This window comes from Chaetodon trifascialis, chromosome 13 (genome assembly GCF_039877785.1).
Source record: "Chaetodon trifascialis isolate fChaTrf1 chromosome 13, fChaTrf1.hap1, whole genome shotgun sequence".
NCBI classification, from domain to species: Eukaryota; Metazoa; Chordata; class Actinopteri; order Chaetodontiformes; family Chaetodontidae; genus Chaetodon; species Chaetodon trifascialis.
In genome coordinates, this window is record NC_092068.1 from 18,738,621 (window position 1) to 18,758,626 (window position 20,006).

A 20,006-nucleotide genomic window follows, 5' to 3' on the forward strand; every position below is an offset into this window, starting at 1 on the left:
TTGAGAGTATAAAAACATGTGCTCATTATTTTGGTCAGATTTTGGGTAAGATTTTGTTGTTAAAAGGACATTTTACAGCTGAAAAATAACCTTGTCACTGCTCTCTACTGGACAAACTATGTAATGGAGACTTAAAATGATCATATTTTTAGTATTTCTGTCCTGCAATTCCGTGCTATGTAGCGGCTGATATATTTGCTGGTAATATATCTACAGAAAGCTAATATTTGTAGATCAGCCCGCCTGATTTATCAGCCTAGCTCTGGCTGCTGTTGCTCAAGTCAATCAGTGTTAGCTGCAGGGCTTCACGTGCATTCAGCCTGAACGTGAAGCAAGTTTTTGTCACGTTATGATCATGTGAATTTGACTGTTGGAGTGTTTTCGCTGTCAGTTTTTATTGTTCGGAGCCAGCAGATGATACAGATGCTTGCGAACAACACATACCAACTCTGTGTGTGTTTATGTGTGTGTGTGTTGGAGTGTGTTGATACAGCTCAGCAACCACCAGGAATTTCTTTGTTTCATTTGGTTTGTTTAGTTTGCGTCTTGTTTCGCGACGTGGCTTTCTGACATTACAGCTTCAGGATAAGGCCAGGCTGAAACATGCATCTGCGATGTTTTTTCTAGAGAATTCTCGAGACGGCTGATCTTAATCATTCTGTTGGGAGGCCAAGGCCTAATTGACATCACGCAGCACGGCGTTGATGGCATACATCACGGCTTGTCAGGAGCTGGAGCGAGGGAGAGACGGTTAACCTCTCCAAATAAAGAACCTGTTGTTTGGCAGCCAATCACGACAAACGCTGCCTCTCTGTGCGTCTGCCTGCTTCTTGTTTTTCATTTGTTCTTTCATCCTCTCCATGCCGCCTTGGTTCGTCTGTTTCACTGATATCACATTGTTTTTTCACCCTCCCCATCTCCCACTGTCATTTTCTGTCTCCTGTCTGTTTCTCGCCCTCCGCTCACCCCACCCCTCCCTCATATCTCTCCCTCTGTGTCACCCAGGGCTTTTTGTTCCCATTTTCTCCCCCTCTCCCTGATTCACTTGCTCTCCTCCTGCCTCATTAGCTTGATGTTTGATTGGTGGAGAGCTGTAGCTTGTTGAAGCTGGGAAGGCGTGGTCTTTTCTGTGTTTTCAAAGCCCCTCACTGTCTGTTGAGTCGTCACAGAGACATTTTAATGGATATTGGTTGGATATTGTTTGGGTATTATCAACCTTGTGTACACGTCTTGTTTCCTTCTTTATCCAAAGCCTGCCTGTCTCTGTCTCTTGCACACACACACACACACACACACACACACACACACACACACACACACACACACACACACACACACACACCTCTATCAACCCAGTCAGTCAGTTAGTCAGTCAGTGCCGGGTGCAGTTCTGTTCTGTTCCAGTTTCCAGTAAGCTGATCCTGCTGGCAGAGGCTAGTGGGGAGACTTCCTTTTCTGGAAGGACCTGATGCATCGTGTTAATGATCCTCCCTCTCTCTCCCTCTCTCTCTCTCTCTGTCTCTCTACTGGCCTGTCAGAGGAGTGAAGAGTCTCATTTCATATCACGTCTGAGCAGGGAGCAACAGCAGAAATCATCCAGGCGGCAGAGTGAAGAGACTGTGTGGATCACGCCCCCCTCTTCTGTCTCAGCCTTGCGCTCTTTCTCTCTTTCACTAACACCAGTAACATCCTTTCACACTCTTTTCACTCATCTGTCTTTCTTTCTTTCTGACCCACCTGTTTTTCTGTCATTTCTTACTCTGCTTCTCTTTGTTTCTCCCTCTCTACCATTTTTTTGTGTCTCTCTGTCTGTGTGTGTCTTTGTCTCTTTCTCTTTTGGGAGAGTATCTCCAGTCTCCAGCCTCAGGTAGGCAGCACCCCATCCATCCAGCCAGGAATACACTCCTTCAGTCTCTATTTTTTCCTTCCTTCCTTCATCACACACATTCTCCTCCTCCTCCTCCTCCTCATCTTCCTCCTCTGCCTCTATCTCTCGACCGTCCTCCTGCCTCCACGCCCTGCCTCTGAGTGTGCCGGAGAGTGTCGCCAGTTGCGCACGGCAAATTCAGCAAGTGGGAGTGGACCTTTGGCGAGCGTGATTGCAAGTGTGTGTGAGCGTGTGTGTTTGTGAAGGTGGAGAGGAAGAGGGGAGGAGGAGGAGGAGGAGGAGGAGGAAGGAGAGAGCATCAGCACAGTCCTCCCAGTCTCTCCTCTCTTCACGCGCACTCCCACTCTGCATGGAACAATCCTTCCTTCACTGCTTCTAAATGGACATTTCTGTGGCAACGTTTCACCAGTGAAGACAGCAGCTGCTGCCGCTCTACTCCACAAGCTCCTACATGCTGGATTTTAAAAAAAAGTGAGGAGAGGAGTGGAACAGGGGGAGATCTCTGAACATGAGTGAGGAAGCTAAGGAGAAAGCAGGCGGCGGGAAAGCAGCCCATCGTAAGAAGAAAGGCAAAAAGGTATGAGAGAGGAAGAGCTCTTTGTCTTGGTGTGTGTCATTTTGCTCAGTTGTTGCTTTGGCTCTGTGATAGATCTTTCCTGTGTTTGAATGGGAAGTAAGGGCTTCCCGGCTGAGGTGAAATCAATGGGTGAGGTTGGTGAACCCACTTGAAAGTGACTGAAGGTGTGTTTGATCATGTTTCTATTTAATAGATTTTGATCATTTATTCTGAAAAAGTCTCCCTTTATCGACACCTTTTAGATGTTTAAGACTGAGTCGGTGTGTATTATGTAAGAACCGACTTATTTTAAGTACAGCCTCCATACCTGGTTGTTTTTCTGTCAAGCATTTTTCTCTGTCTTTGACAAGCTTGCATGTGGCTATTACAAGAACGATAAATATTTGTCTAACCTCACCTGAAATGCTACCAAAGCCCACTGAAATGCCGTCTGTCAGTCACCAGCGCTTGTGATCCTGCCGCTGCGACTGGTCGGTCTGGTTGTTGTGCTCTGGGTGATTGGCTGGGGGAGCAGTGGTATGTAAAGTAGAGAGAGAGAGAGAGAGAGAGAGAGAGAGAGAGAGTGCATAATGGGAGGCATGGGGATGTCCTCAGGGGTTGGGGCGGGGGCAGCAGAATACACGCACCGCATAGGCATCTGTTGTACTGTCAAACTCCTCTACAGTTGTGTGTGTGTGTGTGTGTGTGTGTGTGTGTGTGTGTGTGTGTGTGTGTGTGTGTGTGTATGCGTGTGTGTCTTTTTCTGTGTGTGTATCTGAGACACACACACTGTATGGAATGTATGCATAGCTGTCCTGTTGTTTTCCTCAGGACTTGTTATTATGGTTTATAATTTAAGGTGTTTTGATCCACAGAAACATGTTTTGACTCATGAAGTGGAATGTAGGTTTGTGTGTGTGTGTGTGTGTGTGTGTATGTGTGTGTGTGTGTGTGTGTGTGTGTGTGCCTGTGCTCACCTGTGTATACTTAATTGGGATTTTCAGGTTGTGGTCCACACCTTGAGCATGTCTGTCTGTCTCTGGCATAAGTAGCACCAAAGCACGTCTGCTGTGCCTCCCATGCTGTTGTGTGTCAGTGTGGCTATAGCCAATGATAAATGTGTTTTGGTGCTGAAAGCCACTGTGCACACACAAACAGTGTCACAAAATACACACGCTCACACACACACAAAGAGTATTTTCCAGAGCATTCGAAGCGGCCCTTGAGATTAGGGAATTGTAGGACGGGGAAGACCAAAGCAAAGCAGGAAAGCACAGCTACAGCAGCCTCTATAAGTTTTACGAGGCTGAGTGAATCTGTTATTGAGGAGGAAATTTATTCTTTAAATAATTTATAGCTGCCGTCATGTGCCACCGTCAGTGGTAAAGCTGTCAGTCTTGGTCGTCAATAACAGCAAGAGACAAGATGTTCAAACTACTGTCTTCAGTCATGAAAGGTTGACACAAAGGAAAATCACACATTTTGTGTCATAAGGGCCGTTGAAAACTAATAAATGTGAGCGAACAGAACCTTATTTACCTCAAGTGACTGATATAGAATAACTGTTGAACAGAACAGTCAGACGCTATGCATAAAACCAGAAGAACACTCAAAGAGTGCCGACCTCCACCAAGGCCAATAGTCCTCTCTTCTATGATGTGCAAATCTGCAAGGGCAAACACTGTGCATGTCTGGATTTATTTCCAAAACTATTAGAATTTCACGTTTGGATGTGAGAAGAGTAGAATTAGCTGCATATGTGTGTTTCTGTATGAAGTTTGAGCAGCTACATGTGTCCACTACCCCAGAGGATTAGTGCTACAGGCGAGTATTGACTGTAATATGGAGTCATCGTATTCCAATTGGCTGTACCATCTACTGGATTTTAAGATTTACAATGTTTATTCCGCTCACATATTTTAACAACAGGGAAAAATAATTTGTATATCAACCCCTCAATGTGGATCCTCTCCAAAACGTAACAGATTCTTGTCTTGCACATGTTACACCAGGTAGTTTTCTGTAATCCTGATGACAAATAGAGAAACAAAACAACAAATCAGACAGAAAATATGATAGCTTACATATATGTGTGTGTACATAGAAACCTTGTCTCCATTACATGGTTCAGCAATGAACACTGAAAAGCTGATTTTTCAAATGTAAAATGTTCCACTCGCTACCTACTTTGGTCACAATTTAAGGGATTTTAATCCAAATGTTCGTTGATGTCATGATTTTATATAAAAAAGAATACTGACAAATGTGACATCATCAATTTTTTTTTTACTCTTCCTGTAAGTGTCGATATCAGCATCAGCCTCAGAATTCCAGTATTGATCGGGCCGTTCTCCATTATACAGAAGCAGTATGTTTAAGTATCAGATTGGATCATGCCAGCACTCTGAAGACTCAGTTCTTCTCCACATCAGCTCCGTTTCCCTCCAGATTAAGATGAAGGAGGGTTGGGATAAATTCACCAACAGGATTATCAGTGAGGCCCAAAGTTCTCAGCTGATTTTCAGCCGTTATCTCTCCCACACAAGCTCCAGACTTCCGCATGAAACTGAAAACAGCGCCGCAACATGATGCATATTAATGCTTTTTACACATGTACATATGTTTGTCGTGTGTGTGTGTGCGTGTCCATCCGTATCTGTGCTTCACTCTGTGCGCATGTGCGTGCCAGACGACCATGCCAGATGTGCTAATGATTGTAACCATGGCAACTAGTTTCTGTTGTGAGCGAAAGGTGTCGAGGGTGAGAGCAGGCGGAGAGGGGGGAGAGGGGGGAGAGCGAAGAGGGGGTGGACTGGTGAACTTAGTGGCCAGAACAGAAATATATTTTTCATGAAGCAGCTGCTGTGACGGGGCAGAAGCTCAAGGATACAGTCACACATCTTTTGACTCAAGGCCCCAGACTTATCCCGATTAAGACGGGCTCGTAAATCAACACCGAACACGATGTCGTGTTTGTCTTTTTGTGGATTTTGCTTATCAGTGTGTGTGTGTGTGCGAGCTGCGCGTGAGTTTGTGTAGCACTTTGATGTTTCTCCAAATGCTCTATGATCTCAGAGAGGCTTAATGATAAGAATTTGATGTAGTGATAGAGATAATGAGGTTTACATAACAGGCAGACACACAAACACATACTCACAGCATTAACAGGGATTCAGTGCATGTCGTCCCACCACACAGAAGCTTCTGTTGGGTCAAGTGAAACCCTTTTATGCCATGTGTATGTGTGTGCAAGTGCACATGAAGTGCACGCTTGTCACTGGACATCTGGTTTGCTGCGCTCTGACGGGTGTTGCTGTAGTTAGTTTAGCTGCTTAAATTGGACACAGAAGAGTTTTCTTCCACAAAAGAAGACAGAAGAAAGTGTGCCTGCAAGATAAAAACAGTGCAGGGGACTCATATAGAAACAGCAGAAACCTAATAACTATAACTAAGCTCAACAAAATTCAGCTGGATGACTGAAGGAGGAAGCGATGTTTGTGTTACGGGACAGTGGAGATGCATTTTATGTACCCTGATCGAGAGACTTATGTAAGTGTTATGTCCAGTTACGTAAACATATATCATATGTTTCTATACAAAAGCCAATTCCCAATGAGGAGCAGACACAAAGTACGGAGCAGAAGGAGGTTTCACGTTGTTAGAGGATCTGCTGTGAGCTTGTGAATTAAAGTGAAATTCAAACTTATATGATGGACAAAAGGTTTTTCTGCCCACATCAGTGGCTTTTCCAAATAAATACCCCGAGCAAAGTAAACACATTGTTACATAAGAGATCCTTCATAGCTTGAGAAACACCATCGTTTTACCACGTTTATATCCTCCAAAAATAAACCGCCCTTAACTGTGAGATGTGCTGTATGTTTACACTTCAGATGGTTGTGTAAGGTTTGTGTGAGGGACGATGGTGATTCTGTCAGAAAAAAGCGAAGCAGAGCTGGAGTTTTTTCTGCGTTTCTGTCAAACGTGCTGATGGATGGAGACATTCGAGAAATGTGGTATTACTGAAACACTGAAATTCTGTCATAAACAAGCCACTGCTGCTGGTCATGTCTCTCCACAGTCTGTATGTCCTGCTGCCGCTCCTCACAGTATACATCACACTCACAAACTCGCAGCTAAGGATTTTGTGTACTTGTTGCTATATTTGTGCCCAAATCTAAAGCACAAATGACAAAATTAAGAATTAAAAAGCACTGATGACTTTAGCTAATTTTCCTCATTCTTCCACCCCTCACTCGTCTGTGTGCATCTCTCTTTTGTGTCGCCTCTGTTGTCTTCTTCCTAATGAGACAGCCAGGCAGCAAGGCTCGGGCAGCTCTGCTCTTTGTCTTGGATGGAAAAACCCTGCCAGAGACAGAGAGCCCCGCGTCTGGAGAACTGGTGAAATAAGCCGTTCTGTGACAGTGCTTTCAAAGAGACACGGCACATCACATCCCCCAGATAACAGCAGGGCACTGGTGAATGTGCTGATGGAAGATGTGAAATGCGTGTGTGTGCATGTGTGTGTGGGGAGAGCCTAAGAGGGAGAGAGCAAATGAAGTGCCGCTTTTGTTTTTCAGATTAGGCTAATGGACTTGGCACGGATCAAATCCTTAAGAGGGGTAGGTTGTGCTTTAAGGGGAAAATATGCGGAAAAAATGTGTGTACTAGTACAGTAAGTACAGTATACTGCAACAATTAATCCATTAGTTGATTAACAGAAAAACAGAAACAAATAACCAGCAAATATTTTGATAATCGATTTATCATTAAGGGAATATCTTCGGGTTTGAAACTATGATGTCATTAATATGTTGGATTTTTTCAAATGTGAGATGATATTACAGGAATGAAACCTGGTTAAATGTCAAACTTGTTTAAGATTGAATGTAGAATTATATTTAAATCCACAAAACTTGTTGTGGGTAGATGTCAAACTCGTTCTGCAAACCTTTGCAGCAGCACACACACATAAAACACAGGAAAAATCAATTGAACCTGAATACTGATATTGGTATCAGGCCAAACACTCCTGTAACCTGTGATTGCTGCAGCATATCCTGGGTGCAGCATAGAAATGTGATGACTTACATAAAGCTCTAGACACACACATGCACATGTGCTGTGAGTGTGGAGGAGTGAGTAAGTGCACATGTGTGCTCCCTCGGTAGATCTATAAATGTATGCATGTATGTGTGTAGGTAGGTGTATTCTTGCCGTTTCTGTGTGGATGTGTGTTTGGGGAGGTAGGCGTCGCAGAGCCCGGGCACAGCTGCACGCCCTGGGGAGAGGGCAGAGGGATCAGCCTGTCAGAGCTCCATCACTCGCAGATGAACTATCCCTGTTCCTCTCTTTTCACCGAGGGAGGGAGGCTGGGAGCCAGAGGAGAGAGAGATATGAACGGGAGAGAAGGAGGTGAAATGCAGGGGGGTGAAAAGACAGAAGTGCGACTGAGGTGTGAGTTGGGCAGTGACAGAGGAGTACATGGAAGGGAAGGGGAGAAGGAGGTGTGAAGGAGGAGTGTTTCTTTCTCTGTCACTCTCTAAAGCTGGAGCTCTCCTTTGATCTCCGAACTGCTGTAGGGGAGGTTTAAGGGTCCTTTTCGTAATTTTTAAAATGATCCAAAATTGACAAACTGACACTCACGTCCACGTCACAGCCGAAATACATGGGACACGGACGTGACGCGACACATCTGCCCCATTATGCCTGCAGCAGAGCGCGTCCATCATAATCAGCTGAAGCTTCCACACTGACCACGGAAGCCGCAGGCGTTGCGCCTCACATCTCTGCTTTCACGTCAGGTCTATTTTTTTGTGTTTATGTGCGGCTGTGTGGTCCTCCAACAGGTGAGAAACACTGTAAATAATGAGGAAGATCTACTTAAAAATCATGTTACGCTCACTGGTTGACTGGTTTCCTTACGAACTGACCGCTTAGACTGACTTGCTGATGGCAGGGTTTGATCACAACTCAGCAGCTGTCTTTGTCACACAAAGACATGCATTCATACACCACTCCAGCAAGCTTTAGTCTGTATCCAAGCATACAGTACTTGCAAACAGAAGCACACAAGCACACAGAGACAACGCATAGAAATAGAGTGGCCTCGGCTGAATAACAAGGCTGTTGAACCAGACCTAATCAACAAAAAGGCCTAACGAGGTCTCACCACTCTTCGCTCCATCCATCCATTCTTCCACAAACCTCTCTTTCTCTCCCCCCGCTGCATCAACAAAAGCAAGCAATTTGAAGAAATGCCTTGGTGAGTTTTTTTATGTTCTGTTGGCGAGAACGAATCAATACCAGGGAGAGCTCAGCGCAATTTAAAACGAGTTTCTCTCCCCGCTCGAGCCGGCGTTGGCCTGTTATCTGGCGTGAGGACGCGTGTGTCCGCTTAACGCACGTGAAACCCCGTCAGTAATTAAAAAGAGGCCCGTCTGAAAATTAAACACGTGGGCACGTGCTTTTAATCAAAATGCAGCCATTTCATGTGAATACAATCGCTGAATTGTGACCAAATGTGAATGCAAAAAGGCCCCACACTCTCAACCTGGGCTGCTTGGTGGCCCAGACTGGAGCTGCTCTAGGACGTCTACAGTGTAATAATGCGTGCCTTCACATCCACTCCTCTGGTCTTTTTCTCTGCTGGCAGTCGCTGCTGCCTGAACCCCGCAGCCTCTTCCGTTTCCCACAGCTCCGTCCGGAAGACTCTTCACATCTCGCTCCGCTGTGCTTTTTCCACTCCTCTTCTCCTCTTTCACTCTCTTCTTCTTCGCAGCGCGAGTCAGTAATAGAAAACAAGCGGGAAAGGAGGGAGTCAAACGGAGAGTTCCACTGTCAGATTTAGAAACCCTCTTTTTATCGAGTTTGGGATCCTCCTTAAGCCTCTTCAGGTGCGGCGTCGCCATGGCAACTGTTAAGCGCAACAGAGCGGGATAACAAAAGCTTTTGTTCTGTAAAAGCAGTAACAGTGGTTTATGCTCACTGTGCTGTCTGGCGACCTTGTTGTGACCGCAGCATTGTCTCACCTTATTTCTCAATTATTTAACATCAGTGGTTTTACTACGGCTTGTATGAACGTATGAAAACAGACAAAGACGCTGTAAGCAGGCAGATTAAAGCGGCCGGTTTATTTATAGTCCATACTTCAATGAATCCAGTCGCAGATTCGCAGGCTGTTAATTGTTCGTCACAAAAAATTAGCACCACAGAAATGGATGTATGAGTTGTTAATAAGGCTGAGGTCAGGATGCAGGGAAGAGATCACACCGTTTCCAGAGGAGAGACGTCTAGTCACATGATGCAAATTCCAGTTTATCACGTTTGATGTGCAGCCTGATTGTGTTTATTCACAATAAGATGCACAAAGCAAGCTGTGGTGGGTGAAAACAGTCTAGACTTCAGTCTCAGATGTCAGAGCAGTGGCCAGACCTGGACCTGGATGGCGCCAGTGAAAGAAAAGCCATCTTTTAATTAAAAGAACTTAATTTAACAAGGTGTAATTACGTGCAAAGCAGGAAAGGGGGTCTGCATCCCTCACCGTCCCTGTGGTTCTCAGGTGTTGTTTATTTGAGTCAGATGATGTATTGCGAAATCAGAAATACATCCACGGTGGAGCCGAGCCAGATGGCTCACCCCTTCTCCATGGGATGAGGAAATAAAGCTTGTTAGTGAATAAAAATAGGTAAATGAAATGAAAGATGAACCGTGTAATCCCAGGCAGAGGATGGCTGCAGTCTCCCTCCAAAAGGCCACGTGTTAGGACCCTTCTGCTGGCTCCCAGCTTGAAGACGCACTTAACGGCAGGATCTGGCTTCTGCTGAAATTCAGATTGTCTGACAGATAGCCACCGAACTGGGGCTGTGTTTTTAAAAGCAGAGCTGATTGCCAATTTAGCACTATTCATGCTGAACCATTACCGGAAAGGCAGGTGAGGGAGACATCCTGCACACTCTACTGAACAAGATTTGTTAACTGCAATTCATTGATGCTTTTCTTGGTCATAGTCTTATTTCAGACCAACGCTGGCTACTAGAAATTACCCGTGGACAACATCTGGACGTGTCTCCCATAGGTTTCTGAAAAGCCACCGTGATGCTCAGTGTCAGTGGCTCCAGCTGTCGCCATCTTGGCAGCGCCTGACTCCACAAAGAGGTGGAGCATGGGTGGTGCTGAGGTGGAAAGAATGAAACCTGGAAACTGAAACCTAGCAGCTAGCTGTCACTCGCCGTGGCCATAATTATGCATTTAGTCCTTAATATGATTTAAACAAGTGAGTTGTATGAAAATTCACCCCCTGTGCAGTTGTCATGAATGGGAAAATTAGATATAGAGACCAAAACTGTTTCTGTCTATGGGGATTGATTTGCTGTTGGAGTCAGCATCAAGAGCTGAATTTGTATGAAATCTGGTGTCAATGATCATTTTACCGACATGGTCAACATTTGCAATTTGCAAAAAAAGTTAATTAATGTTTCCTCATTATGTTGATTAAGTAAAATTGTGCATGAATAATGGGAACTCCATCAGCCTTCAGCAGGGGTTCCACAATGTTACGCTTACCTTATTCACGGTTTTATGGCTTTTCCCAGGCTGTCTGGTGGCTTTATACAGGGGCAACCCTGTCGGTGGGGCTTTTGAAACAGCACAGAGAAGACGTACGGGGGTGGAGGGAAGTATGCCGACCGGGGGGACCATGCTAAATGCTCCCCTTTTTAAGATTTTAGTTCAGGGATGGCAGCAGCGTAATGTGAGCCCCAAGGCTACGTCACCTGAGCCAGATGCTATAGTAGCATTAGGGAAGAGGATTTGAAGGCATGAGTAGGTAAGTAGGTGGCACGGCAGAGGATGATGATGGATGAGAGACAGGAGAAGACGGGGAGAATCACGCCTTTAAAAGAGAGCGAAGCGTACAGACGCACGACAGGTGAAACCACAGGGGATTTTGAGATGTTAAGCAAAAGGGAGAATGGGAGGAGTTGTGGGAGAAGTGGATGAAAACGTATGCAGGTGAATGCTCCCATGTACGCCCTACAATAAAATCCCTAGAGGCATGCATTAGATCCACATTCCCACGGGCTTTAGTGACAGTGATGGCACCACTACAGGTTTCTCTATCAGTGTTACATAACTCAGGAAATCGTCTCCATGCTGCTGTAGTGGAACTGTGACATTTGTCAGGTTTCAGTGGAAGAACAAAAATGTTCAACTCGTCTCTTCCGTAACACTCCCTGCCTTCCTCTCTCCTTTTCCTCTCTCAGCCACAGAGTGGAGGAGCCAGACAGATGGGATTTGCTTGATATTGATAACTCAGTTTGTGCTGCAGAAAGACCAATGTGGTTTTGATTTGATGATATTCCATGCTCCTTGGAGAGGGATTGAAAGGTGCCTTCGTGCTTGCTTTTTGACCTGCCCTCCATTAGCCATTTATTTTCTGAGGCAGTTACTTTGTCTAATGCTGCTACAAGCAAACGTAAACCATGATCAGACAGTCCCAGTCACTGTTACCATGTTGAAACGTTTAGTGTAACTTTTACTACATCATCTTCTCTTCTCTCCACCATCCATTCCCCCCATCACTGATTTTAATGAGGAGCTGGCTATGCGCTCCGTCATTTTCCAAAACACCTGCTTCGCTCAGCAGTCACTCATCCCAAGATGTTATTTCTCCATTTATGATGGCCACGGCGCAAACAACAGTGATGTAATGGCCCATTAAATGAATAAGCTGCATGCCACTGGGGTGGCTTTCACTATCGTTTTCAGATTCCTGAAGATAGTTGAGGATGTAACTATCTCTTCACCAAGCCACCATTGATTTTGTGTCTAAGGTGTTGTCAATGGCATATTTTAGTTATTTTTGTCAGACGACAGCCTGAGCATGAGATAGTGATTTGACTGAAGGTGATAAATGCTTCCTGCTAACTGGCAAACAGTAAATCCTGAGCAGCTGTGTAAAGAACCTTGACAGAAAGTTGGCTTCAAATCACTGCTGCTGCGTGGGAGTGCTCAACTATGTCTGCGAAGGTTGACAATCATATCAGCATTTCTGAAAAGCTCTGTTTTCTCCGTCGACACCACATGACACTGGCATTTTCTCTTATGGCTCTGGACAGCGTTTCGTCAAAGCTCAGTTTTCTGATGTTGGAAAGTACCGGTTTAGTATGGATTCATGATTGGAAAAAGAGTGACATTGATCACTGATCATCCCCAGTGCACAGTGCTTTCTAGCCATATCTGTCATTGTATACACACACACACACACACACACACACACACACACACACACACACACACACACACACACACACACACACACAGTGTCTGAACTGTGGTTACTGGGCTTGCAATACGCTGAAGTGTGAAAGCAGCATTGCCCAAGGCTTGTATGAGGCATGTGGGAGTTGTACAGGGATAGCATGGTGATTTTTCACATTTGATATATATAGGTGTGTGTGTGTGTGTGTGTGCGTGCGTGTGTGTGTGTGTGTGTGTGTGTGTGTGTGTGTGTGTGTGTGTGTGTGTGTGTGTGTGTGTGTGTGTGTGTGTGTGTGTGCATGTTGCCATTTAGTTTTGCTTGCATGTTGTGTGTATGTTGTAGCAAGCAGTGGTTCTGCAGAGGGCTGGTTGGTGTCTGGGCTGGTCACAGGGTTTCTCCTGCCCTGTGGTCAGTGACAGTACACACACAATGTGACAACCTCCAGCTGTGAGGGTGTGAGTCCGCTAATGAGATACCCTCTGGATGTGTACGTGTGTGTGCAGTTGTCTGTTAATGGAACAACCTGGACTTCTTACGAGAGGTGATACAGAGCCCGGTCTGTCATTATGCGCAGATACATTATTGATCTAGTAATTCCAAAAATATTCCCACCTATTTAAATGGAATAGCATAAAACATGCAATTATAGCTCACGGACAAATGCACTGTTTACTTCATATCAGTTGAAGGGATAGTTCCACAATTTGGGGAAGCATGCTTGTTTGTTTTCATTTAGATGACGTGATTGAAACAGCCCTCATGTCAATCTGCTCAATATGAAGCCACAACCAGCAGCCAGTTAGCTTAGCTTTGCACAAAGACTGGGAAAAGTGGGAAACAATAAATCTGTCCATTGGTCCCAGCCAAGAAATAGCTTGGTACATTACCCCTTGTTACCTTTGGACGGAACCAAGATAGCTGTTTCCCCCTGTTTGCACTATTTATGCTAAAATAATCGAAACATCTGCTGATGGATTTTTTTTTTAAATCCTACACTATGTGGTCATGCAGTTAAAATAGTCCCTTCATACACATTCAGTACTTGGGGGGGTGAAAATGAATTGCTCCTGACTCTGATTTGATGTGATTAATATGAGTAGGTAGAAAACGAAGGGAGGGAGGGGGCACGTGGGCAGTATGGTGGGATTCAGCGGAGAGGAGTGAGGATGATGTGATGGTGTCTAGGAGGCAGCTGGGGAATGAGGGAAGGTGAAGGAAGAGAGAGAAAGGCTGAGTCTTCACCCACTTGTGTCATGAATAAATCACTGCTGAGATCTCCTTGCTGTCTAGCAATGGACCAGTATTGCTTTCATGGTTATAGCTCATCCCAGATGGCCTAGTTTACCCACAAAGAATAAGACAAGCTGTAATTTACCAGCTGGGAACTCTTTATGATTGCTCCATCCATCATCAATTACCCAGCACAACTGAAGTCAGACACCTCTAAAGTATGCAGGAGAGACTAAACAATGTGGACATCCCTGGTATTAAATATGACCTGCATGAACGGCAGAAAAACAGCGTTAAAAGGAAAACAGATGAATATCAATGTGGAAGACTGACAGGGAGAGAGACGCCAAGTAAATAACAATGTATGTATACAAATCTTTCGGTGAGTACAGTATGCGTACCTGAATCCTCCAACATTAAACTAAAATGCTGTCTAAAAAATCACTGCCCTCTTAAATACAGTCGCAGAGGAGGGTGTTATATAAAAGCGAGTGGGAAGACAAGATCATTGCCAAAAAAAAAAAAAAAAAAAATTGAGTCAAAATTACTAAATGATGTGGTCTTGTCAGCTCTGTACAGTACTGCACACCCATACAGACAGTAATGGAGTTGTAAGGGAACAAAGGGAAACCATTTCCTCCCTCAGCGTTATTAAACAATGGAGACATCCTCCTCGCTGGCCAGGACAGAGAGCGATTGAGTGGTTCTGGAAAGACCTATGTTTCACTATGGCCGTGATTGATAATGCTATTCGTCATGGCTTGTGTGTGTCTGTGGGTGTGTGTCTTTATTACAGAGGCATGTAAAAGGCACAGACACAAAGACGGAGACAGGACAGTACAATAGCGCAATTGAGAGCCAGAGATAAAATATCTGTGTTTCTCTTCAGGGGGAAAGCATCTGTCACGAGTAATTATCACCATCACACAGTCAGAATGAAATGACAACATATGTATGCCTCAAACCACTCGAGTCCTCTGCAACATGTGATTGTGTATTGATCAGTGACCACAGCTCAACAATCTCTGTGAGATTTATTTATCATTCTGCCATAAAGGTAACACGGGTAGTTTGTCAAGCTAAAGACTTTTTCTTCTGCTCTAGTAGTGATTTTTGTGTCTTTCCCGGCCAAAATTAGCAAAATTCAGAATCCACGAAACTGATCAAATTTGAGTGTTGCAGCACCTTACTCAGTAAGTGGACTGAGATTACATGCTGTTTGCTGTTTTCTGCTTTTGTTTGTCATTGCAAATGATTATTTGCAGACAGTGTTGAGCGTCCTCATTCTTCAGTATAAAAAAAACAAATGTGATATTTGGGCAGATGAATAAAGGCCTAATTTGGTGGGATTTCCTGTGGTGCAGTCGGCCAGATACAGCAGCAGCAGGCATGTGCGTGGGCACTCGGATTTGGAAGAAGATCACCTTTTGTTTGCAAGTAAAGCTACATTAACACTGACTCTAAAATAACCGAGTTGAGAATTATCAGACTGTTTGAGCGTGATGTTGCGACTCTACTTCAAACCAAAATCCCATAATTTGAAGGCTGCAAGGGCCCACAAAAGAAAGATGCCAAATACACAGCAGAGCTAGCATAATGCTAAAACACTGCTAAAAACACATTTACCTAAAGCGCACTTTGCAGAACTGGCCTTCAATGCCCTCTTTTCCTTGGTCACGACTAGCTCCACACTCTCCTCTTCCTCCTCATTTTTGGATGCATGGAAGTGTCAGCGCTCTGGACAAAGCTTGTTTATTAGTGTGGTCCTTTTTCAAGACACGACACAGGCACAAGTGGACATTTCCCTATATATATCATAGTGCTGATATTTACTGGGCATTAATTACACCATCTCACATATCGATGTCGTATAGTCTGACACAGATTGCAGCAAAGATTTTATTTGACCCATCCTGCTCAGTGTGACATCCAATGACCTTATAACACCTAATGTCTATAGGCGCCTTTGCTCAAAGGTGCTCAGTCATGAACCGGTCTTGGACTTGACTTACTGTACTCGACTGCATCCCTGTATGTAAGACATGAAGTTTAACGCATCCTGTTGAGCAGCTGACTACTGAAGCGTCTCCAGGGTTCCCCTTGTGCCCTACTTCAGCCATCCAGATGGCAAAAAATGTTAAAAATGTATTACTTACCCAAAGAAGCATTGCCAGAAAGACATTTCAAGCTGCATATTTTAATTATCCACATATCATCTTCCCAGTGATCTCAGAGAAGTGCTGTCCTCCTGCTATAAGACTGCACTTCTGGAATTGGATTTAATCTTAATCTGGTATTTAATTCTTAATCTGGTATTTAATTCAATAACATGAACACCCAGATAGTTTCCTGATTAGCATCATTGGAATAATGGCCCTCTGTGTGCGCTAAAATGTCCAATACATTTCAGAGAAAATATTATTTCCTGACTGAAACTGGCAGCTAATTGTCTGCCTCACCAGCACAGTCACAGTTAGAATTGGATAAAGACAGCATTAGTATTGACCCTACATAGGCCTGTGACTGGGTAATGTGCTGAGAGCTGAAGAGATGCGGCTGACAGTGTGGTCGGCGGACGCAAATGAAGTTAGCGTGACTCCTGCTCCACTTTTGAAATCAGCACCTAAGTTGGTTTGCACTGCTTAACTGTTTGGGTCTGATAAATCACAGCAAACAAAGGAAAAGAGATCCAGAGGTATTTGAGGCCAAGACCAAGAGGTGCCCTTTTTTGGTGGCTCTCTTGGATTAAATATCCTTATAACTTTGTAGTTAGATTAGTCCACTGAAGAGTGTTTCATATGAAACTCTGGAGGGATTTTCTGTCGCCAGGGATGAGATTGGTAAGGAGGAATGATCTATGCTCTACAGTGGGGCTTTACCTTATTATTCCATGTATAATACCAGCTAATTGGAGCCGTCTGACTGCTGATAATCTGTATTAGAGTGCACATTCAAAAAGGCACCGCACAACCTCAACATTTCCAAGAGAGATGATTAGAGAGTGAGTGTGTGAGTGCCAGGAGCCGAACGAATTAAAAAAAAAATCCTGCATCTAGTGAGTGAAAAAGGCCAAGCCCAACAGTGGTTTGTCTGACAGAAGACATAATGAAATAGATTGGTAATTCAAGAATTCTCCTCTGCTCTTTCTGCCTTTTTGAAGCCTTCGATTTTACTTTGTAAAGAAAAAGACAAGACGTAAAATGACAGCCTGTGGCTCCAAGGCCGAAACTACAGCACATTCCTATGATGTTGTTGATGTCTTTAAGTAGAAGTAGCCTTAAATGATCTATTTTGAACAACATAATCTTCAAGTTACTTTGAGACTCTGCACCAGTCAATTTTTCCATCCATTCATCCGACCATTTGTCATCTGCCTCTCAAACAAAAGCTAAACCTTCCACCTTCAGGCCTTCACACTCTCCGGCTCAGTGCAATAAAACATCCACTATCTGACCTCCTTTTCTCCTCACACTCTCTGCCTCCCACTGCACCTCCCTCTCTCTCTCTCTCTCTCTTTCTCTCTCACTGTCTTCTGTCTCTCTTCTTCTCCTCTCTTTAGTTTCCTCCCTCACTGTCAGCCTGCTCGTTTTCTCACAGCTGCCTCAGAGTGACAGGAAGGAACTGTGAAAACCTGAAGGAGGGTAGAATTTTTGACTAAGAAGCCTGGTAACACACACACACACACACACACACACACACACACACACACACACACACACACACACAGAGACAGGCGCACTGTCTGAACATCAAAGCTCCCGTCATCCTCTGCCTGCCGACAAGCCAGATCACTGGGCAGCCTAGGATGGAGAGAGCGGTGACGAGGTGAGAGAGTAAGAGGTTGGAGACAGAATGTAAAACAGATCACTGTTGAAATGTTCTTATCTTTGTGTGTCTGGGCATCACTACGTGTGTCTGTGCTTCACAAAGCTGCACTGGAAATGTGTGCGTTATGCCGAGTCCTATGTCTATTTCCTCTCTTGGCACAGCCAGCAGCCACTCAGCCCAGCATGTGGCATCTGGAACCTGCCTGCAAGCACACTCTAACAAGGCCCCCAGAGTGTGTGTGTGTGTGTGTGCGTGTGTGTGTGCGTGTCTGTCACTGTATGTGTGTGATGGACACAGTGTGTCTCCATCTGGGCTGCAAGCGTGCACTTTGGTTCTACAGTCACAGCATTAGCACTGATACAGGTTAGATGAAGAAGATGAGTTTCCTGATGTTGGTGAGGAAAGCCCTCGCTCGCCCCTTTCTCTCCCTCCTGTCTGTCTGTCTCTCTCTCTCTCTCTCTCACTGTCTGCTGTCTCAGTCGCTCATACTCCTCTGTCTGGGTCAGCCTGTGCTACTTCATCATCAGCATCTGCAACAGCAAAACTGAACAAATTCGCTGTGTGCACACGACATGGTATGAAAACACTTTATCAGTATGGCCAGCTGTTTGCTAAAAAGACATTTAAGGCTGCACATGTTAATCGAAGCCAGGGTCGGGGTTGGTTGTTTCAGAGCGGCCACTGTTTGCATGTGCTTGACAGCAAAAGCCATTTCCCACTTTTGTGACTGCAAAGTTAAACAAACACTGTCTTAGTGTGTTTATAACTGTTTACAGATCCTCTTCGTGGAAGCATAACAGTTTCTTTATGGGAACTATAACAGTTATAAGCAGAGTCATCACCAGGCTGGGACTACATCCTGTTTTGGAACCGATGAAAAATAATAAAATCGATTTTATTTTCACAGCCGAGGCCAAAATGTGCTCAAACGGGAAATAATATGAACCATCCTTTCAAGGGGAATCTGTGTTGGCTTAAAAATGGATTAAAAATGACTGGCAGCCCAGCCCTAAAGTAGTTAAATATACCAGAGGCAGTTGTGTCTGACATATTTTTTATCCGGCTGTAGGCCTGTATGGGAGTGAAAGACGTGGGGCATCAGGTGTGCACTGACATGGCCTAATCCTGAATTTGTAGCACACAAACAACACTTTGTTTCCATGGGGTTGGGAAACATCTGGACTGGAGTCTGAAACGCCAGTAGCAGGACGCGTGTTTTTCCTCCCTCCCTTGTGATGGTCTATCCGCCGCTCCTGTGTGCCCAATCGTTCCTGTCCTTGTTTCCATGGAGACCAAACGAGGTGTGGAGGACCCTGAAGCCCCTCTGTGGTCACGGGCTTTGTCATACGTGCTGCCACCACTTACCTTTAACAGCCCTTCACAGCCGGATGCTCTGGAAAGGCACAATTTCTTGACATTGCCAATTAGAAAGAACAGGTGGTTGTGCTAATTCTAGACCACATCCAGCGCCGTTACCCGTATTATGCTGTAACTCACACAAATGAACGCAGTCACAATTCGTCACTTTCAGACAACTTCAAATGTCTTGCTTTGAGACATGAAGTCAGCTCAATAATTAGTCCAATGCAAATTATTCCTGTAGAAATTCCCACCAGCAGGCACGGCTTAACGCTCCTGCTGTACACTCAACCCACATTTTGATCTGAATTATGACAGTAATTCTCCCTTCTATCCCTCCTGTTGTTCTCTTACACAATGGCATTGACCCAGTCCATTGTCTGTAGGGTTGTGTCCTCCTTTTGAGCACTGAGAGGCTCATTTGTTGATCTCCTAACTAGATTATCACTTGTCTGATTAAGTGCCTGTAACCCCTGCTGCTGCTTGTGGCTGACCTGGGCTGGGCAGGGCTTTATGTACGCTCTCACTGTCCCGTCTTTAGCCGGGTCATAGCCTTCCGTACACTTTCCTTTTTGCACCTGGTGCACTTGCGGACAATGTCGGAGACCGTCAGGATTATCTGAAGATGCGTAGAGCTGAAAGGGTGAGTTGAAAAGCACAGTCGTGTGAATGTGTTTTACATGTCAGTGGTTTTCTATGTTAAAAACCTACTTACAGTACAACTTCCCACAGGGTTGCTAATGTTAGGCTAACAGGGCTGTGGTTGTGCTAATTAAGATATACTGCTAGCCCATTTATCTGCTTGCTGGATAAGTCAGTGTAAATGTAAGTAAAGGTGAGGTCACGCTCGGCAGGATCCCTATGGCTGTCTTTGGTCACTACCT

General features: G+C 44.8%; 1 protein-coding gene across 36 annotated transcripts in view; it reads left to right on the plus strand.

Moving 5' to 3' along the window:
• The first annotated feature begins 1,379 nt into the window (after nt 1–1,379).
• LOC139340857 (ankyrin-3-like) overlaps nt 1,380–20,006 on the plus strand; it is a 125,261-nt gene continuing 106,634 nt past the window's right edge. For 12 of the 36 annotated variants that reach the window (XM_070976922.1, XM_070976923.1, XM_070976924.1 and 9 more), the window contains exon 1: nt 1,412–2,465. In XM_070976922.1, the coding sequence (XP_070833023.1) occupies nt 2,397–2,465 (69 nt within the window). In that variant the 5' untranslated portion in view covers nt 1,412–2,396. Of the gene's footprint in view, nt 2,466–20,006 lie in introns of all 36 variants that reach the window. The other 24 variants (XM_070976915.1, XM_070976916.1, XM_070976917.1 and 21 more) reach the window with 13 other exon arrangements.